The sequence below is a fragment of the Rana temporaria genome, chromosome 2, assembly GCF_905171775.1.
Source record: "Rana temporaria chromosome 2, aRanTem1.1, whole genome shotgun sequence".
In the NCBI taxonomy this organism is placed as follows: domain Eukaryota; kingdom Metazoa; phylum Chordata; class Amphibia; order Anura; family Ranidae; genus Rana; species Rana temporaria.
Genome location: NC_053490.1, coordinates 360078568 through 360098045, shown reverse-complemented (window position 1 = coordinate 360098045; position 19478 = coordinate 360078568). Strand labels below are relative to the sequence as shown.

The 19478-nt window shown below is 47.1% G+C and overlaps 1 protein-coding gene across 3 annotated transcripts in view; it reads right to left on the bottom strand.

Moving 5' to 3' along the window:
* SLC26A9 (solute carrier family 26 member 9) overlaps positions 1–19478 on the bottom strand; it is a 736991-nt gene that overhangs the window by 57732 nt on the left and 659781 nt on the right. For all 3 annotated transcript variants that reach the window (XM_040337624.1, XM_040337625.1, XM_040337626.1), the window contains one exon: positions 999–1280. In XM_040337624.1, the coding sequence (XP_040193558.1) occupies positions 999–1280 (282 nt within the window). The remainder of the gene's footprint in view (positions 1–998; positions 1281–19478) is intronic.

Genomic DNA, 19478 nt, shown 5'->3' with positions numbered 1-19478 from the left:
TGTATTAATCATGGCTTTTTTGTAAAGTCAGTAGCTACAAATCCTGAAATCAGGTACTTACTGGTGCCTGTATTCCAGCGCCATCTTCCCACAGTCAGTTCTTGTTACTGCTGCGGGTCCCCAGCGCCTCCATCTAGAGTACAGTAGCCGGCTGTGGATGCCACAGATATCTCCACACTAAACATGCTCAGTTACAGGCTTGAGAGAGGGAGCGTATCAGCAGAACTTTGCTTTTGGGTGAAGTGCTACTTTAAAGCGGGGGTTCACCCTTAGAGGGCACTTTTTCCCCTTAGATTCCTGCTCGTTTTCTCTAGGGGAATCGGCTATTTGTTTTAAAATATGTGCAGTACTTACCCGTTTACGAGATGCATCCTCTCCGTCGCTTCCGGGTATGGGCTGCGGGAATGGGCGTTCCTTCTTGATTGACAGTCTTCCGAGAGGCTTCCGACGGTCGCATCCATCGCGTCACGATTTTCCGAAAGAAGCCGAACGTCGGTGCGCAGGCGCAGTATAGAGCCGCACCGACGTTCGGCTTCTTTCGGCTACGAGTGACGCGATGGATGCGACCGTCGGAAGCCTCTCGGAAGACTGTCAATCAAGAAGGAACACCCTCTCCCGAAGACCCATACCCGAAAGCGACGGAAGAAGATGCATCTCGAAAACGGGTAAGTACTGCTCATATTTTATTACAAATAGCCGATTCCCCTAGACCGAACGAGCAGGAATCTAAGGGGAGAAAAAAAAAAATTAAATAAATGGGTGAACTCCCGCTTTAAATTCAGCTGATCGCATGCAACTATACATGTTAAAATTTTGTTTTTTTTAAAAAGAGTCTCTTAATGTGGTTTCAGTTTTTCTAAAAATTGTACATTGTTTAACTATGTATACAGTAATTTATAAGTTTTTAAAATATTTATATGTGCAAATCTATAAGTGTGTTTTCTTATGAAATTTGAAATTGCATCAGATAAGAGTAAAAAAAATAGTAATTGTATTACCTTGCCTAATGCTTTAATCCCCATTAGGTCAACAAAACACACAGCACTCATGTCAATAATTATCGTATGGAAGTTGACAATCGGAGGAGCCGTCAAGATAGGATCTTCTGTTTTAGCTGACATGCCATTTGGAATAGGAGTTGTGATTTGTGAATTTACAGTTAGGGTGTTAGATGCTATGTAACTGATTGCACTGTTTGTCCCATTCACTGTGCTGTTGTTGTTGGAGTCAGTGGAAAGGGCTCCATCAAAATCTTCCTGAAGTTCTTGGAGTGACAAAGTCTGCAATATGGACACATGTTAACATTTTGAAATTAAACATTAGGATGCTTATGGTACAATACATGAAAAGATAATGTTATATGCCGATGAAATGGTACTGCTTCTTGGAGACGTGGGTTTGGAAAATACTTCGGTCTGACTATTAATTGGACCAAGTCAGCTCTCCTATAAATGGACCATTCCCTCAACCCTCAATGCTCTTTTTTTTTTCCGCCTAGTACCAGTTGTGACGAAGTTCTGATACGTAAGGATAATGATTTCATCTGAGATATCTGATTACTGCCGTTCAAATGTTTTCCAGCTGCTCTCAACATATAGGGATAAGGTGAAGCTGTAAACCAGGTTATGGCTTTCAGTAGCAGGCAGAGCAAATTTGGCCAAGATGATACTAATGCCTCAACTACTTTATTTTTCATCATAAGGTGGTCACTCCACAATTTTTTTTTAGATTGATCAACTCTATTTTTTGCTCTCCTTTGCCCAGCTACAATCCCAATTCGGCCTATTATTAAATAAGCAGTTCTACCTTAAAGAGGTGGAGACCTTAACAACATGGGAGAGGTAAAAAATCACTGGGTACAGTGTTGCCTCCTTACACCAGGTTTAAACCTGTATTTGTCGTACTACTACTACTACCGAGACTCAATTGCGGCCATTGCACGGAAATCATGGATTTAAATGGTGGTGAGGAGGTGACCTGTCAAACACACTCGGATCCAGCGGAGGACTGACAACTCATGGGGCCCCCAGGCAAAAGAAGATAATGGGGCCCCCTGTGTCCCTGTGAGAAAATTATAAATCGCGCTACCACTATAGAACCGTTCTTGTCAAACCCAAAATTATATCAGAGCATTGGAATATGATGGCCATCTCAACACCCCTCAGTAATAATGATAAAGTGATAATGGTGATAAATACAAAAAGAAAAAAAAAAGAGAAGAAAAACCAAATTACATTTCAATCAAGAAACATGTGAATAAAATTCAATATTTTTTTTAAATTCAATACTTTTTTTATTGTTTCCATCCATATACAAAACAGGTAATATAAATCCATATTTTACACTCAGTGCATTTTATGTGCATACAAAAAGTTAATGGCAAAAGCTAAAAATATCCATCAATCCCAACCCTCCCCTCCCTCCCCTCTCCCTATCTTACTTTTAAAGTGCATACTGTACACGTTTTTAATCCTGTTCTTTTCCTTAAATTAAATTATTCTTTACTAGTCTTTACTTAATTAAAGTGAGCAACCTATTTTACATAACCAGTGCTCCCATATTGCGTTAAATTTTTTAAGGTTACCACATCTAATCCATGTTCCCCTCTCCTTCCCTATTGTGCTGTTCATTACATTAACCCATTCCGCTACTGTAGGTGGATTTTGTGCTTGCCATTTTAGTGCTATCAATTTCCTCGCCTGGAACAGACATCTTATAGCTGCTTCTAATATATCCCTCTGCCCCATTCTCTCCTCAATGCATCCTAATAGGCAAACCCTGGCTTCGAGTTCCAGAGTGATTCCAAAGGTTACATTTATAATGTCCAGAATCTTAACCCAATATCTATGCAATTTTGGGCATTTCCACATCATATGGATGAGGTCCCCTGTATTTTGACATCTGGGACATTTATCATCTGACTTCCATCCAAATCCATATAGTTTCTTGGGAGTATAATAAACCCTGTGGAGGAGGAATAAATGGGAGACCCGTTGTGACGGGGCTAGTGAAACTACTGTCCCCAGTTCCAATATCCTGTCCCATTGGTCGTTCGTTATAAGGCCAATGTCCTCCTCCCACCTCTGTTTGTTCCTGCTCAGCCTCTATTTTCCTATCAACTGATCACTGATCCGTTCATACAATTCTGAGATAAGACCTTTCAAGGCCCCCGTCTTGATTAGTCTTTGGAAATGCGTAAGCTTTTGCCATCTTACCGGCTGTAGCTTAAATTGGGCTTGTAGTGCGTGTCTGACCTGCAAATAGGTAAAGAACATGGAGTTTGGAATGCTATATTCACTACTTAGCTCTGAAAAAAGTTTTAATGTGCAACCTGTGTACAGTTGTGCCACTCTAGTTATCCCACGTGTATCCCATTCTTTTAGTTTCCCCATGGCCAGAATTTCTTTTAAGTTATTGTTTTCCCATAATGGAGAATATTCTGTTAGTCCTTTATAACCCAAAGCTACTTTTCCTGCTTGCCACACTCTTGCCATCATTTTTACTGTTGGGCTTTTTACCAAGAAAGAGTTGGCCTCTAAGGTCTCTATTACCGATCTATGTGGGGACCCTCTTAGCATCATTTTCCCACTTGCATTTCCTCCCCCTCTATTCTACACCCCCCCATATGCTGCAACTGTGCCGCCAAAAAGTAACTATAGGGGTGTGGGACCGCTAGCCCGCCTCTATTTGTTGGTAATTGCAACGTTCGGAGACTAATCCTTGCTTTCCCCTTTTTCCAGATTAGGGTCCTAAAGAGGGTCTCTATCTTTTTAAACCATCGGTTATCAATCCATACTGGGGAGTTGTGAAGTATATAAAGCAATTGTGGCAACCAAATCATTTTAATAAGATTGCTGCGGCCGCCTACCGACAGTGGCAAATGTCCCCATATATCTGCTTTGCGTTTAAATTTAACCAGAAGTGGCACTAAATTATTATTTATAAATTGTTCTGGGTTACGTGTAACCACGATTCCCAGGTACTCCATCTTCTCCCCAATTTTTAATTGAGGGATTCCTATCCCATCCATATTGCTTACCGGGTCCACTGGTAAGAGTGTTGATTTTTCCCAGTTTATTACCAGGCCCGAGAATCGTCCGAACGCTTCTACTGTTTGAACTGCAGTTTTGAGGGAGGTTGCAGAATTGCCCAAGAAAAGGAGGACATCGTCCGCATAAAGCGCGACTTTTTCCTCCTCTGCTCCTCTCTGGAACCCCTGTATTTCCTGCCTAGCTCTAATTGCAGCCGCCAAGGGCTCAATTGCCAGGGTGAAAAGGAGGGGGGACAGTGGACATCCCTGTCTCGTTCCCCTTTCCAATTCAAACGACTGTGAAACTTCATTATTTATTTTTACTTTGGCCCTTGGGGAATTATACAATAGCTTTATCCATTTGATGAAAGATGGACCACACCCAAACTTCTCCAGAGCGTACCAGAGATAGTCCTACTCCAGACTATCAAAGGCCTTAGTGGCATCCAATGATAGGATAGATCTATCTCCCGCATTCTCCACTGGAGTCTGTAAATTTAAGTACAGCCTTCTTATGTTTATGCTCGTGGACCGATTTGGAATAAATCCAGATTGATCTGGGTGTATTAATTTCTGAATATATTTGTTTATTCTCGTTGCCAGTACCTTGGCCAAGATTTTTACATCTGAGCAGAGCAAAGATATCGGTCTACAGTAGGTGTTTGTGATATTGTGTTTTTAGCACGACAGCATCGCGCTGATTCTTGGCGACATGGTGCCGACATCTCGCACTCACTGGAATAGTGACAGCACATTCCAGCAAGCGCGTCATAGAAGCGACGGGAGATCCGACTTGGATTCCCGCCAATTCTACATGTGTGCGGCGTTTGTTATGAATCCTGAGGGGGAAGTCCCCGCCGGATTTTAAATAAAAATTCGGCATGGGTTCCCCCCTCAGGAGCATACCGGGCCCTTAGGTCTGTTATGGGTTGTAAGGAGAGCACCCCCCTACGCCGAAAAAACGGCGTAGGGGGGTCCCCCTACAATCCATACCAGACCCGTATCCAAAGCACGCTACCCGGCTGGTCAGGAAGGGAGTGGGGACGAGTGAGCGCCCCCCCCTCCTGAGCCGCACCGGGCTGCATGCCCTCAACATGGGGGGGTTGGGTGCTCTGGGGCAGGGGGGCGCACTGCGGCCCCCCCACCCCAGAGCACCCTGTCCCCATGTTGATGAGGACAGGGCCCCTTCCCGACAACCCTGGCCGTTGGTTGTCGGGGTATGCGGGCGGGAGGCTTATCGGAATCTGGGAGCCCCCTTTTCAGCGTTTTTAGTAATTCCGGGAGCAGCACTTCACCGTATTGCTAGTAAATCTCCACTGGGGACTTTTGATTGGAAAGTCCTTTGACTGCCTGCTGTAGTTCCAATAATGTAATTGGGGATTCCATAGCATTTATGTCCTCCTCAGATAGAACTGGGGTTCCTATTTCTCTAAAGAATTCTTCCATTTGCACTTTAGCTTCCCCCTTTTTTGATCTGTATAAATCATTTATCTTTATAATATGCTGCAAACGTATCTACTATTACAGATGTTTCAGATGATATCCCACCTCCTACCGTCCTGACTGCGGGAACATTAGAGGGCGCCATATTAGTTTTCGCTAGGAGGGCCAAAGTATGGCCCACACTTTCCCCTTCCGAAAAAGCGCTCTGCTCCTGAAATAGGCTCTTATTTTCAACTTTCTTGTGTACCACCAACTTATATTCCTGTTGCTTCTCCAACCATAACCTTTGTTTAGACAGTGTTGGATTTTCCACATATTGCTTTTCAGCCTCTAGCACCTCTTCCCCGATTTTCTCCTCCCATTCCCTAGAGTTCCTCTTGATCTTAGCTACCTTCTGGATCAATATACCCCTGAGGAATGCCTTAAGGGAGTCCCACACCACTCCCTCTGATGCCGTCCCTGTGTTGAAGTCCAAGAATTCCCTTAATTTGATGCCAACTTCTTCTGGCTTCCCCATCACTTCTAGCCAGAAGGGACTTATTTTCCAATTTACTTGGAGGACATTTTTTCCCTGTGCTCAGTGATAGCACCAGAGGGGAGTGGTCAGATACCCCTCTTGGATAATAGTAGGGTTGTCCCGATACCGATACTAGTATCCGAGTACTCCCGCAAATACCCCCGATACCGAAATAGAATACTTGCAACCCCCCGCCGCCGTTACGCCGCATCCCGCCGCATCCCCGCTACCACCGACTGGGTAATACGGGCGGGGAACATTACAGCTTTCATTTGAATAGCTGTAATGATTCGCGCCGCGCCGCGTATAGACACTCCCCCTTGCTCGGGTGAACTGTCCAATCCCGAGCGAGGGGGAGTGTCTATACGCAGCGCGGCGCAAATCATTACAGCTATTCAAATGAAAGATGTTCCCCGCGCGTATTAACCAGTCGGCGGCAGCGGAGATGCGGCGGGATGCAGGTAAGGGGGACATGGCTGGATATGGGGGGGGAGACATGGCTGCATGGGGGGAGACATGGCTGCATGGGGGGAGACATGGCTGTATGGGGGGGACATGGCTGGATATGGGGGGAGACATGGCTGGATATGGGGGGAGACATGGCTGGATATGGGGGGAGACATGGCTGCATGGGGGAGACATGGCTGCATGGGGGAGACATGGCTGCCTGGGGGGAGACATGGCTGCATGGGGGGAGACATGGCTGCATGGGGGGACATGGCTGGATATGGGGGGGACATAGCTGGATATGGGGGGACATGGCTGCATATAGGGGGACATGGCTGCATATGGGGGGGGACATGGCTGCATATGGGGGGGGACATGGCTGGATATGGGGGGGACATGGCTGCATATGGGGGGGACATGGCTGCATTTGTGGGGGGACATGGCTGCATTTGGGGACACATTTAAAAAAAAGTATCGGTATTCGGTATCGGCGAGTACTTGAAAAAAAGTATCGGTACTTGTACTCAGTCCTAAAAAAGTGGTATCGGGACAACCCTAGATAATAGGATATTTTACTGACTGCTTATAAACTTGCACAGTTTCCCAGGGCCATATCTATTCTTGACAGTGTAGAACAGGGGTCTTCAAACTACGGCCCTCCAGTTGTTCAGGAACTACAATTCCCATCATGCCTAGTCATGTCTGTGAATGTCAGTGTGTTACAATGCCTCATGGGATGTGTAGTTCTATAACAGCTGGAGGGCCATAGTTTGAGGATCCCTGGTGTAGAATATGTACTTGAAAAACAGGAATACTGCCGCAGGTCTGGATGTTTCGCCCTCCAAATGTCCCACCACCCAACCTCTTCCAAAAATTTACTTAAATGCCCTTCTCCTAACCATGGGCTCCGTGTCCCCGGTGGAAATCTATCCATCGTTCTATTTAGCACGTTATTTAAATCTCCAACCACTAATATCGGGATATTTACCTTATTTACCACAAATTCTGTTAACTTATACAAAACCTCCATCTTGAAGGGAGGAGGTATATAAATATTAGCCAATACATATGGTACATTTTCTATCAAACAGTGCAGAAAAATATAGCGACCCAGTTCATCTATTCTTGACTCTATACATGTAAATGATACACCTGTTTTTACCATTATGCTCACTCCTCTAGAATAGGAAGAGTGGACAGAATGGTACTGGCTTTGATATTTTTTTTTGTTGACCAATTTTACTTTTGTTTCTTTAGTCAAATGGGTCTCTTGAATACATATCATCTCCACCCCATACCACTCCAAGGTGGTAAAAATGGCAGCTTTTTTCACTGGGTCCCCCATTCCCCGGACATTCCAGGAGCCTATGTTTATCATTTTAGGTCTCATACCCGGCTTCATTGACAAGATCTACAAGGATGTAAAGCTTCCCAATGGGAACTTGGACTTCCCAAACTATCAGAAAAAATAATCGACTAAAGCCGTAGATGCATTTTGACATTGTGGCCAGAGAGAAAGCATATCAAACACAAAAGAAAACCTCTAAAAAGCAAAAAAAAAGAAAAAAATATATACCATTTTGAATATACCTAAAAAAGAAAAACATTTAAATGTGCATTCAGGTACATTCCCTTCACTAGTGCTTAATAAGTGATACGTGATACTCGTGCTCTGATACAACTTTACCCAACCCTCCCCCCCAACACTCCTCCCCCCCTTGCCTATCTAGGCCTACCCTTGGGGCTATACATGTGACCTCTCTCAACCATCCTTCCCTTACATTACCCTTACCATCCATATCTACCGTGATCCCACATGGTCCCCTCTCCGACCCCCACCCCCAAACAAACACATAACCAAAAAGGGGGAGAGAGGGAAATTCCCTCCCATCCTCCCCCCCTCCCCTTTAATTTCTTTCCATATCCCAGTTTATACCTTTTGGTGCTCTATTTTACTGTGTTTTAACCACTTTAGCCCCGGGCCTGTTTTTCAGAGTCGGTGTTTAGGAGACAAAACCATTTTTTTTTGCTAGAAAATTACTTAAAACCCCCAAACATTATATATTTTTTTTTCTAACACCCTAGAGAATAAAATGGAAGTCATTGCAATACTTTTTGTCACACCGTATTTGCGCAGCGGTCTTACAAGCGCACTTTTTTTGGAAAAAAATCACTTTTTTAAATGAAAAAATAAGACAACAATAAATTTGGCCCAATTTTTTTATATATTGTGAAAGATAATGTTACGCCGAGTAAAATGATACCCAACATGTCACGCTTAAAAATTGCGCCCGCTCGTGGCATGGCGTCAAACTTTTACCCTTAAAAATCTTGATAGGCGACGTTTAAAAAATTCTACAGGTTGCATTTTTTGAGTTACAGAGTAGGCCTAAGGCTAAAATTAATGCTCTCGCTCTAACGATCGCGGCGATACCTCACTTGTGTGGTTTGAATACCGTTTTCATATGTCGGCGCTACTCGCGTATATGTTCGCTTCTACGCGCGAGCTCGTCGGGACGGGGCGCTTTAAAAAATTTTTTTTTTGCTTTTCGCATTTATTTTTATTTATTTTAGAATTTTTAACACTGAAAAAAAAAAAAAAAAAATGATCACTTTTATTCCTATTACAAGGAATGTAAACATCCCTTGTAATAGAAAAAAGCATGACAGGTCCTCTTAAATATGAGATCTGGGGTCAAAAAGACCTCAGATCTCATATTTGGGCTTAAATGCAAAAAAAAAAAAAAAAAATTTGGAAATGTCATTTTTTCAAATGACAAAAAAAAAAATGTTTCTTTAAGACGCTGGGCGGGACTGACGTTTTGACGTCACTTCCGCCCAGCGGAGCTATGGGGACTGGCGAAGGAGATTTTTCCTTCAGTCTCGTCCCCGCTCAGCTGCCGGATGGTCGCGATCTCCTCCGCCGCTACCGACGGCTCCGGTAAGCGGCGGAGGGCGCGGGAGAGCGGCGGGAGGGGGGGGGCCCCTCTCCCGCCACCGATAACGGCGATCTCGCGGCGAATTCGCCGCGGAGACCGCCATTATCGTTAACACGGCCGCCCACAGAAGAGATGAATATCTCGATTGTGGCAGCAGCTGCTACCGTTACCGAGATATTCAACTCTAAAGTGAGGACGTATAACGACGGTGGGCGGTCGGCAAGTGGTTAACAGACTTTAATATGTGTTTACTTTTCCTATATCATTCTTCCCTAGTGTTTCAATAGTAACCCCCCGTTGCTCCCCACCCCCAAAAAAAAGAAAGGGCACACCCCCCCCCCCTACCATCCCCACACATAACCCTAGTTCAGTCTTTTCCAAGTTATCCAGTCCGTCGAATCATAATCTACTCTTGTACTTTATTCTCTTCCAGCCACTGTGCTGCTTTTCCTGGTGAGTCAAAGAGTCGGGACCTTCTGCTGTCATTACTCTTAGACGTGCAGGATACAATAGTGCATATTTAATTTTATTTTTTAGAAGATTACGTTTGATGGGTGTAAACTCCGACCTGCGTTTGCTGAGTTCTGGGAAGAAGTCCGGGAATAATGAAATTCTTGAACCATTATAAAAAATGTCCCCCTTCTCTCTTGTTCTTTGCAGTACTGCCACCTTGTCTGTAAAATTAAGAAACTTCAAAAGTAGGGACCGTGGGTATCCGTCCTTAAGATGTGCTCTAAATGGGACTCTATGGGCCCTTTCTATCGCAAAGAGTGGTGAGAAGGCATTTTCCCCAAAAACATCTCCGAACCATTTCTCAAAAAACTTTATGGGGTCAATACCCTCGCTGCGTTCCGGAAGACCCACCACCCGAATGTTATTTCTGCGTAACCTATTTTCAATTTCATCAAGTTTAGATGCCTGCCATCCATTTTGTTCCTTTAGTTCTTGCATCTGTTGTTTTAAAGAGTACACCTCATCTTCTACTTGACTCACTCTCTCTTCCGCTGATGTTATCCTTTGTATAGTCTTTTGCACTTCCTGGCCCATTGTCACTAGTTCTTCCTTTATTTCATTTATCCATTCAGTTAAATTATTCAGTGACCCCTTGCATACATTTATAGCGTTTAATATCTCCTTCGATGTTGGCTCTTCCTCCCTCCTGGGGTCATCTGCTGTGCTTGCCAAAGGAATTTCTATAAGGGTTTTTACTAGTGCCGTTGCCCCCCCCCCCCTTGGGGCTCTACCACAGGGTTTTTTTAATTTTGGGAGCTGATGTCCCTTGTCCAATACTTTTCCTGTCCGTTGCTACCCCTGTTTGATTTTTGACCTGTGTTTGTGGGTGCTGAGCTGATTTTCCAGGAGACTTTACTAAAGTATGTGAAAATGATTCCGATTTGGCTGCAAATGCTGCTGCCTGTGCAACCTTTTCCTTGTCTTTAGCGGCTCGCGTTATTCAATATTGGTTTTAAATAAATGAGAATTGAAAATTGTGACAGTAAAAAGTCCATAAATATTTAACAGATGAGATGTCAAACACCCGTGTATCTGTGCCACATTTGAGATTGGTTGAAAAATGTGTCCAAAAGAAAACCGTGATATATCCTCCACCAGACTATGGATTGGCTCCTTACCAGATTTCCACGATCCCTTATGACAGGGGATCATGAACAGCATGTAATAGGTAGTCACTCCCAATCTCGCAGTTCAGACATATGTGGTCCTAATCGGTCTCATTCACGAACAATTACACCAACATCAATGCCCATCATGTAAAAAACAATAATGGCTCCACATAGTGTATTAAATGAGTAAAAGGAATTTATTAAAAAGTAAAATCACACTTACAATCATGCAGTTAAAAATCACCTTGAATCTGATGTGCCGGCGGGTACACAAACTCTCAGGCACCCGTCCACTGGGGGAACGTTTGGAGCTAGTTGGGTGACGACAGCGGCGCGCTGTCATCACCCAACTAGCTCCAAACGTTCCTCCAATGGGGGACACTGGGGTGGAAGCACACAGGGTGACACTGTGGGGGGGGAGCACACATGGGGACACTGGAGGGGGAGAGCACAATGGGGGACACTGGAGGGGGAGAGCACAATGGGGGACACTGGAGGGGGGAGAGCACAATGGGGGACACTGGAGGGGGGAAGCACACAGGGGGACACTGGGGGGGTGCACACAGGGGGACACGGGAAGGGAGAGGACACAGGGGTACACTGCGGGGGTAAGCACACAGGGGAACACTGTGGGGAAGAGCAAACAGGGGGACACTGGGGAGGGGGAGCACAATCGGGGACACTGGAGGGGGGAGGAACACAGGGGGACACTGGGGAGACACACATAGGAGGACACTACACTGGTGGGGGGAGCACACAGGGGAACACTGGGGGAGAGAGAGCACAATGGGGGACACTGAAGGGGGAGAACACAGGGGAGGAGAGCACACAGGGGGACACTGGGGAAGGGAGAAAACACAGGGGGACATTGTGGGGGGAGAGCACACAGGAGGACACTGTGGGGGGAGAGCACAAAGGGGGACACTGTGGGGAGAAAGCACACAGGGTGATAATGTGGGGGGAGGGCACACAGGGGGACACTGGTGAGGGAGAGCACAATGGGGGACACTGGGGGGAAGCACACAGGGTGACACTGTGGGGGGAAGAGCACAATGGGGGACACTGGAGGGGGGAGAGCACAATGGGGGACACTGGAGGGGGGAGAGCACAATGGGGGACACTGGAGGGGGAAGAGCACAATGGGGAACACTGGAGGAGGGAAGCACACAGGGGGACACTGGGGGGGGAGAGGACACAGTGGGACACTGTGTGGGTAAGAGCACACAGGGGACACTGTCGGGGAGAGCAAACAGGGGGATACTGGGGGAGGGGAAGCACAATGGGGGACACTGGAGGAGGAGGAACACAGGGGGACACTGGGGGGAGCACACAGGGGGACACTGGGGGGGAGAGAGCACAATCAGGGATGCTGGAGGGGGGAGAACACAGGGGGACACTGGGGGGAAACACACAGGACACTGGGGGTAAACACACAGGAGGACACTGCATTGGTGGGGGAGAGCACACAAGGGGACACTGGGGGGAGAGAGAGAGAATACAAGGGGGCACTGGGGGGGGGGTGAGAGAGCACATAGGGAGACATTGGGGGGAGAGAGCAAACAGGGAGACACTGGGCAAGGAAAGAGGACACAGGGAGACACTGTGGGGGGAAGAGCGGGACACTGGGGGAGGGAGAGCACACAGGGGGACATTGGGGGGGCACACAGGGGGACACTGTAGGGGGGGAAGAACACAGGGGGACACTACACTGGTGGGGGGGAGCACACAGGGGGACACTGGGAAAGGAAGAGCACAATGGGGGACACTGTGGGGAAAAACACAGGGGGACACTACGTTGGTGGGGGGAGCACACAGGGGGACGCTGGGAGGGGAGAGCAAACAGGGGAACACTACACTGGTGAGGGGAAGGGCACACAGGGGGACACTGGGGAAGGAAGGGCACACAGGGGGACACTGGGGGGGCACACAGGGGGACACTGGAGGGGGGAGAGCACAATGGAGGACACTGTAGGGGGGAAGAACACAGGGGGATACTGCACTGGTGGGGGGAGCACACAGGGGGACACTGGGGAAGGGAGAGCACATAGGAGGACACTGTGGGGGGAGCACACAGGGGGACACTGGAGGGGGGAGAGCACAATGGAGGACAGACACTGTAGGGGGGGAGAACACAGGGGGACACTACACTGGTGGGGTAGCACACAGGGGGACACTGGGGGAAGGGGGGCAAGGAGAGTATCATGGGCCTTCCTGCAGTCCTGGTGTCTCTATACTGAGCTTCACTCACCCAAAGTCTGTAATAATACCGCTAACGGTGCGGTGCTCCACGCTGGCCCCTCTTCTCGTCCTTCTCAGCCAGGTGATGTTGCAACGCATACAGTACAAGCACCTGGGTGGATGCATTATTATCGCTATTATTACCGCTTCAAGTGTCCTCTCATGGGGCTGGGTCCGGGCCCCAGCCCCAGCCCCCATTGGGTGGTGCCCAATGGTTCAGTCCGCCCCTGCTCAGATCACTTTTCAGATGAGCCTTTAGTTGAATTTGGCAGGGCACCCTTAGGGCTCATTTAAAGTGGAGGGGGGGGGGGGGGGTAAAACCCTGCAGTTGAGTTGCGGTCTTACCACCCCCAATCCATACCTCCTTTAGCTGCTGAGGCAGCAGCTAAAGCTGTACACATGCCACAGCAGGAATTAAGCCCCTGTTGCTTTTGGTGGGTCTGCCAGTCGCTACCCAGTCAAGTAAATGGGACCACTCTGAACGTGCCTCAGAACTGCATGTTTCTGTGAGGTCCAAGGTGTTGAAGCAGGTGGTGAGAAAGCACCCCTTGTTTGCTGTACTCACAAGGTTGCAGAGCACTTGCAGAGTGGCCTCATTCACTTAAATGGATCACGCATTGCAGGTGCTACACCCACCAACCATGACAGGGCGTATAACTTCTGCGGTGGCTGTGACATGTGTACACCCCTGGCCATAGGCGTGCGCACAGGGTGTGCCGAATGTGCCTAGGCACATCCTAATCACCCCATTGGCATTAGCATTATTGCTCTGTGTGCCAGTGGGAAGGTGGGAGAGATCTCCCACTTAGCGACTATGTCTTAAGGGGAAGTGTGTAAGCATTTCTCTCTCTTTGAATCTGCAGGCAAGGAGATCATGTACCGGTGGGTCAGAGTGCCACAAGGAAGCCTGTGTGTGTGCATACATACATGTGTTTGAGCTTTGGTGTGCACACCCTAAAGAAATAGGCTGTGCACACCTATGCCCCTGGTCACTGCAGCTAAAGGGGCTACTTAATTATGGGGTTTTACAATCCCCCAAACTGCAAATTTAAATGAACCCTTACTGTTCTGAGCCCCATAAAAGGCTGCTTTCACACTAATGCTTTGCAGTTTACCTACACTGGAGGTGCAGAGCAGTGCATCTGCAACTTTCCTGGGTTAGCTGCGCTTTACCATTTAATTCTATTATATCCTGCAGGTGTTGTGTACTTTCTGAAAGCACACAAAAACCTCCTGCATTCAGGAGTTTTCGTACACTTTCAGAACGTGCACCAAAACCACAAAATATAATAAAAGTCTATGGCTCTCGACAAACAATTAAACTTTACAAATGTAGCGACCTGCTACTTTTTAGCCGGTGCTCACTTTTGTTGCCAGTGGTTTAGACATTAAGGGCTGTGTGTTGAGTTATTTTGAGGGGACAGCTAATCCATACTGTTATACAAGCTGTACATCCACTACTTTACATTGTAGCAACGTGTAATTTCTTCAGTATTGTCACATGAAAAGATATAATAAAATATTTACAAAACGGTGAGAGGTGTACTCACTTTTGTGAGAAACTGTATATTTACAGAGTGCAATTACTAGAGGTTTATTGCATAAGAGGTACTGTGAGATTACCGTATTTATCGGTGTATACCACGCCGAAACCCACTTCCCGCGCCGAGTTTGAACTACTGCGCCGGCATATACCGAGCGCAGTACACTCGTGTATAGTCGGGCAGGCTCGGGTTCTCTCGCAGTCACGTCCTGGACGTACAGGACGTGACCGCGAGAGGAGCCGAGCCTGCCCGACTATACATGAGTGTACTGCGCTCGGTATATGCCGGCGCAGTATTTCAAACTGAGTGCGGGAAGCGGGAATCGAGCGGGGAGGACACCGCAGAAGGACGCCGGACCCGACGAGGAGGACACCAGCGAAGCCGCAGACGGACGCCGGACCCGACTAAGCCGCCGATGGACGCCGCGCAAGACACCAAAACTGTAAGTACTAAAATCTTTTTTTTACAGGAATGCGGGTCCACTTTAGGGGTGCGCGCTATACGCCGGAGCGCGCAATACCCCGATAAATACGCTACTTATTGTTGATGCTGTTCATGATTTTGATTTATATGGTTGAGCCCAGGTTCACACTGGGTACGATTTGAGATGCGATTTCACATGTCAAATCGCATCTCAAATCGGCGGCATTTGCCGGCAATTGTCGGCAATGGCACCGTCCTAATCGGTGCGACGCCGCATCTGCGGCGCTGCACCGATTTCAAAAAGTAGTTCCTGTACTACTTTTTGCGATTTTGGGCCGCGATTTACATTGAACCCTGCACAGATGTCTCCTAAATCGCAGCCGAAATCGCGGCAAAATCGATTTTACCGCGATTTTGAATTCGCAGCAGTGTGAACCTAGCCTCAAGGTTTATGCTGCTTTTTACCAATACTGCTGACTCCAGTTAGATTTAGCTTAGTGCCACTGTGATTTGAACTAATTTCTATATTATAGTCTGGTCCTCGTGTCAGTTAGTTCATTGAAGTCAAATATACTTATTTGCTTACTTACTGTTCTTGTGTATTGCCTTCTTTCTCTTGCCTTGCAATAATATTACTTACTTTATTTATTTATAGTCAAGTGGTCTAGTGTATGATTCTATATAGTTGTGGTATTATGCTAATGCCTAAACTAATATAGATCCTTTTCAGCATACTAAAATATAACCATATTTGTCAGTAGGACCGAAGCGGTTTACAGAGTCATGACAGAGGACAGTGGACGGTCCAGGGCCACCATCAGGGGGGTACAGGCAGTACACCTGTAAGGGGCCCGGAGGCCCACAGATGGCAACCCCCCTTTTTTTTATTTATTTTTTTATAAAAAAAATATATATTTTTTTTAATATATTTTTATTTTTTATTAAAGAGATCCCCAGGGCCCTGGATGACAACCCCCCTTTTTTATACAAAAAATATCATTTTTTTTATATATTTTTTTATTTCTTTTATTTTTTAAATATATATTATATTATTATTATTATTATTATTATTAAAGGGCCCCGGATGGCAACCCCCCTTTTTTATAACATTTATTTATTTATTTTTTATATTATATTATTTTATTTTATTTTATTATATATATATATATATATATATATATATATATATATATATATATATATATATATATATATATATATATAATTAAAGGGCTCAGAGGTCCCCAGGGCCCCATGTGGCAAACCCCCTTTTTTTTATTTATTTTTTTATTAAAGGGCCCAGAGGTCCCCAGGGCCCTGGATGGCAACCCCCCCCCCCCTTTTTTTTAAATAAATGTTTACTTAAATTTTTTTTATATTTTTTTTATTTTTTATTAAAGGGCCCAGAGGTTTCTTTTTTTTTATTAAAGGGCACATAGGTCCCCAGGGCCCCAGATGGCAACCCCCCTTTTTTAAAAATAAATACATTAATATATATATTTTTTCTTTTTATTAAAGGGCCCGGGATGGCTACCCCCCTTTTTTATATATATTTTTCTCAATTTCTTATTTTTTTGTAAAAGGCTCCCCCCCGCTTCTCAATTCGTGGCAGCCTCCCCGCTTCTCAATTTCAGGCGGCAGCACCCCCCCCGGTTCTCTTCTCCACGGGGCCCATACCTGAAGCTGTGTAAGGGGCCCCATAATTCCTGATGGCGGCCCTGAGTGGACCCATCATACCAAGCAGCTCCTGTTGGCAGCTGCTGCCGCAAGATCACCGTTATCGGCGGCAGGAGAGGGCTGTTTACATTCCTTGTAATAGGAATTAAAGGGACCCATTTTTTTTTAAAACAGTGTAAAAATGTATAACATAAATTAAAATAAATAAGAAAACAAACATTTTTTGTTTTAAAGCGCCCCATCCCGACGAGCTCGCGCGCAGAAGCGAACGCATACGTGAGTAGTGCCTGCATATGAAAACGGTGTTCAAACCGCACAAGAGAGGTATTGCCACGATCATTAGAGCGAGAGCAATAATTCTAGCCCTAGACCTCCTTTGTAACTCAAAAGATGCAACCTGTGGAATTTTTTTTAAGATCGCCTATGGAGATTTTTTTAGGGTAAAAGTTTGACACCATTCCACGAGCGGGCGCAATTTTGAAGCGCGACATGTTGGGTATCATTTTACTCTGCGTAACATTATCTTTCACAATATAAAAAAAAATTGGGCTAACTTTACTGTTCTTTTTTTTAATTAAAAAAAGTGAATTTTTTTCAAAAAAAGTGCGCTTGTAAGACCGCTGCATAAATACAGTGTAACAAAAAGTATTGCAATGACCGCCATTTTATTCTCTAGGGCAGGGGTGGGCAATTATTTTTTCGATGGGGCCACATGAGAAACTAAAAATATTTTGGAGGGCCGGGCCAAAAGGCTAAACTCAATACTGCATAAAATCAATTGTATTTCTTTATAAAAAGCAGTAAATATCATTGTTGGAAAACTGGGGGACAGAGGCTGGGGACATGGCACAGGAGGGGGACAGAGGCTGGGGACATGGCACAGGAGGGGGACAGAGGCTGGGGACATGGCACAGGAGGGGGACAGAGGCTGGGGACATGGCACAAGAGGGGGACAGAGGCTGGGGACATGACACGGGAGGGGGACAGACGCTGGGGACATGACACAGGAGGGGGACAGAGGCTGGGGACATGACACAGGAGGGAGACAGACGCTGGGGACATGACACAGGAGGGGGACAGACGCTGGGGACATGACACAGGAGGGGGACAGACGCTGGGGACATGACACAGGAGGGGGACAGACGCTGGGGACATGGCACAGGAGGGGGACAGACGCTGGGGACATGACACAGGAGGGAGACAGACTCTGGGGACATGACTCAGGAGGGGGACAGAGGCTGGGGACATGACACAGGAGGGGGACAGAGGCTGGGGACATGACACAGGAGGGGGACAGACGCTGGGGACATGACACAGGAGGGGGACAGACGCTGGGGACATGACACAGGAGGGGGACAGACGCTGGGGACATGACACAGGAGGGGACAGAGGCTGGGGACATGACACAGGAGGGGACAGAGGCTGGGGACAGGCAGCCACTGTTTAATCAATAACAATTGATTAAACAGTGGCTGCGTGTGATGGCACAGTGGTTTCGTTTGATGGGCACAGTGGCGACAATTGATGGCACAGTGGCTGCGTGTGATAGGCACAGTGGCAACAATTGATGGCACAGTGACTGCGTGTGTTGGCACAGTGGCTGCATGTGATGGGCACAGTGGCTGCGTGTGATTGGCACAGTGGCTGCGTGTGATTGGCACAGTGGCTGCATGTGATTGGCACAGTGGCTGTGTTTGGGAACAGTGGCAACAATTGATTGCACAGTGGCTGCGTGTGATTGGCACAGTGGCTGCGTGTGATTGGCACAGTGGCTGCGTGTGATTGGCACAGTGGCTGCGTGTGATGGGCACAGTGGCTGCGTGTGATGGGCACAGTGGCTGCGTTTGATGGGCAGAGTGGCTGCGTTTGATGGGCAGAGTGGCTGCGTTTGATGGGCACAGTGGCTGCGTGTGATGGGCACAGTGGCTGCGTTTGATGGGCAGAGTGGCTGCGTTTGATGGGCAGAGTGGCTGCGTTTGATGGGCAGAGTGGCTGCGTGTTATTGGCACAGTGACTGCGTGTGATTGGCACAGTGGCTGCGTTTGATGGGAACAGTGGCTGCGTGTGATTGGCACAGTGGCTGCGTGTGATTGGCACAGTGGCTACGTGTGATTGGCACAGTGGCTGCGTGTGATTGGCACAGTGGCGACAATTTATGGTGGCGAAGTGGCTGCGTGTGTTGGCACAAGTGGCTGCGTGTGTTGGCACAAGTGGCTGCGTGTGTTGGCACAAGTGGCTGCATGTGTTGGCACAAGTGGCTGCATGTGTTGGCACAAGTGGCTGCGTGTGATGGGCACAGTGACCCCTCCCGGCCCTGCCTACTGTTATCACCGTGGCGGGGAACATAACAGACAGCGTTCGTTTGAACAGCTGTTTTCCCTGCTGCGCATAGACACTCCCCCTTGGACGGATCTGTCCAATCGCGAGCAAGGGGGAGTGTCTATGTGACTCCCCCTTGCTCGCGATTGGACAGATCCGTCCAAGGGGAAGTGTCTATGCCATAGACACTCCCCCTTGGACGGATCTGTCCAATCGCGAGCAAGGGGGAGTGTCTATGTGACTCCCCCTTGCTCGCGATTGGACATATCCGTCCAAGGG